The following is a 5,676-nucleotide window of genomic DNA, read 5'->3' on the forward strand; positions in this document are numbered from 1 at the left end:
AGGGCCTATTTTGCGAAACTACTTAGTAGAACTATCTAGTAGACACTAAGAAATTTCTATGCTGAAGATCATAAGATGAAGTCTTAAAATCAATCTTCCGTGGTAACCTATCTTATTTGACTACTTTTGGGACCACCATATGCAGAGGAGGCAACCCTAAAATATTAAAAACCTTAACTAAAAGGTCGAAACCCAATAACTAAGAAAATGCCCTAATTGCTAAAAAAATAAAAATAAAAAGAGCAGAAAAACAAGCCAAGACCCAACAAAGGAACCCTTGCCTATCCTCCAGCCCAACACGGCCAATAGCCTAGGCCCAAGCGACAAAGCTAGCACCAAGCCCACTCCTCTCAGCCCAAAGAGTGACCCACAAAACCACCTAGCCCCGTCCACCACCGGCTCCGAACTAGCACCACCATCTCGTATCCGCCGACATCGAAGTCGACCTCAACCAAGAGTGGACCCACCCCTAACCAGCCTCAGAAGCAAAGCTCAGCAATCAAAGCCGAGTAGAACCATCGAGCGCCGCCGTCTATAAGGCCAACAACCAATGGCCAACAACTCAGATCAGACGCCGATTTGACTCTGATCCCATCCGAGTCTGCCTCCATCCCCCTTATCACACCATAACCCACTCACGCCTTCAAGCCGCGTAAGGAGGAGAGCATAGCCCGACCCTTGCCGCCCTACTTGAGATAGGCCCACCAACTCCCTTTCGGTCGCACTGCTCGTGCACAGGCGAGGCCAAAGCTGTCGTTGACGTCGAGACGCAGCCAGACATGATTGAGATTTTAGGAGGCGACGCTCTCTAGGTTTTCCTCACTATGAGAGAGCAGAGGTTTTTTTCGGTTAACTTGTATATATATCAAACTCAAGTTTAAATCTAAGTGGACAGAGAATATAGAAAAGTCGACATTATCTGACTTGCAGTGGATCTTGATCAGTTTGCTTTTTATTTGGCCAGAGTCTAGTTTATGTGTCTCGTGTATGTTTCTTTTCATGTGTTATGGATTTCGTATTGAAATCATTGTGTAGTCTAGTTGTTATCGGATTAGTTTAGTTTTGAATTCGTTATATTATTCGCCTCTTAGTAAGTTAATCAAAATAAATACATCTAAGTAATTGTGTATGGAATACATTCTCGATGAGTGTCCTATATGCATATAACCATAGCACAATTTTGAGATGCTCGTCAATAGAAAGTTGTGGTTTCTTTTCTTCTTTTATATTTATACTTCATGTACCAGATGATAAATAGAACATTTATGAAAAGCTAGGGATCCTCCCTTATCAAATTTAATTTCAGACTCAAAAAGACTTCAAAAAGGAAATCTCCCATATTTTTTCTTCATATAGACAATACATGCATATATATACAAACCCCTTCTTTTTGTGAGCAGATTGTTTATTGGGAGAGTTGGGAGGGAGATGTTCAGGCTTCAGACTTTACTAAGCAAGTATGGTTCAAGGAATAAAACACAAGTGTTCTGACATCAACATAAACTATGAAGCAAGGAAGCTACCATAACAGTGACATAATGCCCAGCACCAAGCATTTATGTTTTTCGATCCTGTTAAGATTTTCATATCCTGTTTTAAAATTTATGCTCCGGTTCTTTATATTATTCAAGAATTTCCTTTCAACATATGCATTTTATAGTAGTCACTTTAAAAAAGTTACCAGTCACTTAACACATAATTATATGAAAATGGGGTATAATCAAACAATAATTATAAAATGCATTTTCATAGTTTCGGAGCTGTCCCTCTTCCCAATCTGGGGCTAGGGTTTCTTGGCTTATTTATTTCTTTAACTCATTTGCCGATGCCATGTCTTCCATTGACCCCCTGCATTGCAGGCTTTGCATTTGCATCCTCCTTGCCATGTCTTCGTTCTTGGTCGACTTCTAAGTTCTAAGTTTCTAACTCGATCACCATTCACCAACCATACAATATGTCAAGTTATACACTTAGATGCATGCTAGATCAACATATGTGGTGACGATACAAATAGTTTTACAATGAAGTTGAACTTCCCCGCTCGTAAATGTTAACTATGGGTCACCATGTTGTTCACGCTCCGAAATTAACTGCGGTTTAATTACCATATGTCCATATTAGATGCTCTCGTACTAATATTAAGAGAAAAACTAATTTATTATGGTTAGTAGCTAACTTTGTTACATATCGGCTTGCTTCTCTTGATTTTTCATCTTTCTTTTTGTTAATATGGTTTCATTGTCTTCCTCTCTCAGTGTTCTAAGCGTTCCATTTGGATCAGCAGAGAAAAAGAGTTTATACAGATTTTTTGTTGTAGTTCTGTTTTTACTTTGTTTCATCGAGGAAAAAAAAAAATAGACATCTTAGGATTCTTAGCCGAAACCCGAACGCAATGGCAGTAGCAAACCGCCAAATATGATCAAACTTTTAAAATGCTATGGAAAGGTAAAGAACTTAAACTTTGCAGAGTGAAAACTGAAAACCTTGAAGACTTGCGCACAAAACAAAAGAGGGTAGAAGACGTTTTTGCGCAGATCACGTATTGGAGATGGTAGGCGAACCAGGGCAATCCAGAGCCAGAGCTGTCAACTGTAACAAGATGAGGCCTTTGCTCAAACCAAGTTTCTGAACTTTCATATTTGCAGATAAAAACTTTCCTTTTGCGTATTTTGAGAGAAAGCTAGGTCTGGCTAAGATGATACATGGAAATGGCAATTGGGTAGTGTCAGATTTTCTTTTAAAAACAGCAACAAAAACTGCAGGAGCTGTCACAAAACCTATTAGCTTTGTCTCTCATCTCCTTGGGTGAAATGAAAGTGCAATTTCATCCCCAAAAAATTAACCTTTGAGATGTGCCATTTCAACTGCACATCCTCGAAGCCCCCAACCAGATTTGTCCAATATTGACGAGTATAATTCTTCAAAGCATGAGAGATCAGAAAAGGAAAGTTCGAATTTGTTACTGTTGCGGTGGGGGTAAATTACTCTGCACTTTGCATTATAAAGTTCATGATCTACAGCTTCATCATGGAGCATAACTCCTAGCTCGTCGAGGATTTGATTGAGCTCTCCAACCTAAAAGCTCTTCATTGGGTTTGTCCACATTACATAGCAAAGCACTCAAAGATTCCATTCGAATAATTAGATAGTGCTGCTTGTTCAAAGAATCAAAATGGAGCTGGATGAAGTACCTTTGCCTAAGAATCTAGGGAAATAATTTCCCAATAATCCTAATGATTTGTTGGACTATTGTAATTATGACATGGTACCTTTGCCTTAAAACTGAGGAATCAAAGCATAGGAGAAAAAAGAGAAAGTAAATAGAGAATCTACTGCAAAAGTTAAAGTTTGAAGGTCTAAAACATTTCTGAAAATAGTTTGAAGGTTCAAAGGTGTCATGCATCCAAACTTTATTTACATTGATTTAATTTCAGTTTGAGAAAATGGGACAATTAAAAGCAAATCGTACATTCAAGAACTCATGGTAAGCCATTGCAAGTGATCTAGTGCTTCTTGTCTAGCCGGCCGGATGTGTTCCCTGACTATGTTCGAACCTCAAAGCTACTAAAGTGACCAAACACCATGCTGTAATATATTGTTGGAGTATAAATATGCGCCGAGGGTTTAACTTTTAAGCTTAAGAAGTCTTTAGGATACTTTAACAAAAAGAAAAGAAAAAAGAACTCGATCATGGACACTTATCTATATCTCTAGTAGTACTGAGACTTTTGGAGACCTTAACACCAATAAATATAAGGTAGTATCCGGAGGCTAACTAAAACTTGTGAGAGAAGAAAATTAATTTGAGTTCGATACTTTCATCTTTCATCTATCATTAAGAACAGTCCATTTTGTGCTAACATCAAGCATAATGAATTGTTGTCATGTTTCATTTCAATGGCACACCCCTCTCGTCTTCTCAGTTGAGTATTCAATTTTATTTATTTTTGGATACAACTAAGTATTCAACTTTCCAAGTTAGAGAACAAAGACACATATATGTCGGCATAGGCACCACAAACTTTCATCATCCCAACCAAAAGCTAACAAAGCCTGTCAAACACAAACTACTTTCATATCTCCCTCCTTTAATCATCACCCACCCAAACCCTAAATACTACTACTTTTCTGTGAAAATATACAACTAAAGGCACCAGATTTATTTTCGTGACAGAAAAACCGACAAGTTCGTTTTTAAAAAATATGGAACAAAAAAATATATTTGAACTTTGTCTTCTAGGTGTCTTCTTGGACGCCACAATAGCATCTTCAAAATTCATGCCTCATGGGGATTTTCCGTACAGTGTGTGACGGGCCAGAGTCGTATATTTTTGACCGTTTTGATGATTATGACTTAACCAAATCAAATAACAACATAAAAATTGAAAGCAAAAACCTATGATTATGACTAAATACAAAGAAGAAAACTATGATTTTGACTAGATACGAAATATGAAAATGAAAGAAACTATCATTGCGAAAGAATGTCTTTTGTGATAATGACGTACCAAAAAGAAAAGAAATTACCTTCTACGGATCGATGAATATTCTTCTTAGATTGAACTTTGGAGTTGTTTCTTTTGAAAGCATGCATTTAGAGTTTGCCTAGCCCTCAATCATGGAGGTAGCAAAAGATTAAGAGATTGTTGCATCATTTTCGTTAAAGTCCATAAAAAGGGTGTTATTAGCTTTCACTTTATATCTGTGATTTTCTTTCTTTTATCTTTGAGATGACAAAAGGGTTTTGTTTTGGGACACATAGAGCATAATAGATGTGCACGAGTTCGGTGGTGAGGTGATCTTTTGTTAGACTGTGACCAGACGATTTCTTTTGGGTTTCTTTTGACTGGTGTACAGTATCTAGTGTCCAACTATATGGCTGTTATGTTTAGGCTCACAAATTACTGTAGTTTCTTCAAAAAAAACAACAAAAAAAAAAATCGAGTAAGATGGTATTTGGAGCCTCCAAGATCGATCCCTAGAAGTTAGTAGAAGTTTAAGGAATATGGCTCCCCGAGTTGGAAAGAACCTTGAGAAGATAATCACTAGGGAAAGATCAAAGATAAGGGAGAGAATTATTGGGTTTTTAGTGTACTCGACTCTCGTTCTAAATCCATCTCTAGCACCATTAAGCAGTGTAAAACATGCCAAAGCAAAAATGTAAAGATGTAACTACAAGTCTATGTGGGGTGCAAAATATTAGAATGTGTTCCTCTCGAGGAGAAATTGGTCAACTCAGTCAAACGGTACCAAGAGAATATAAATATTGCAATGTATTAACATACTCCAAGAATGGAGTATATATACAAGAGATATCAAAACCTATTAGGAAACTAACTATGACAGAATATTCCTAATAATAACACAATATTCACAATCCTAATACTATAGGGTATGACTCACGCCAACACTCCCCCTTAAGTTGGCGCATACAAATCACCAATGCCCAACTTGTCAAGAGAGTCATGAAAGGCTTTACTTAAGAGAGCTTTCGTAAGGATATCAGCTAATTGTTCTTCAGAAGGAACAAAAGGAAAGAAAATAATCTGACCATCCAACTTCTCTTTAATGAAATGTCGATCTACCTCCACGTGCTTTGTGCGATCATGTTGAACAGGATTGTGAGCAATTTCAATAGCAGCCTTATTATCACAATAAAGTGGCATAGCCTTCTTC

The 5,676-nt window shown here is 37.5% G+C and overlaps 1 protein-coding gene across 1 annotated transcript in view; it reads right to left on the reverse strand.

The window, feature by feature from the left end:
- Positions 1-5,417: 5,417 nt before the first annotated feature.
- The window catches only part of LOC101305750, a 738-nt gene continuing 479 nt past the window's right edge, over positions 5,418-5,676 (reverse strand). The window contains exon 2 of the mRNA XM_004297931.1: positions 5,418-5,672. Within this exon, the coding sequence (XP_004297979.1) occupies positions 5,418-5,672 (255 nt within the window). The remainder of the gene's footprint in view (positions 5,673-5,676) is intronic.

This window comes from Fragaria vesca, linkage group LG4 (genome assembly GCF_000184155.1).
Source record: "Fragaria vesca subsp. vesca linkage group LG4, FraVesHawaii_1.0, whole genome shotgun sequence".
Lineage (NCBI taxonomy): Eukaryota > Viridiplantae > Streptophyta > Magnoliopsida > Rosales > Rosaceae > Fragaria > Fragaria vesca.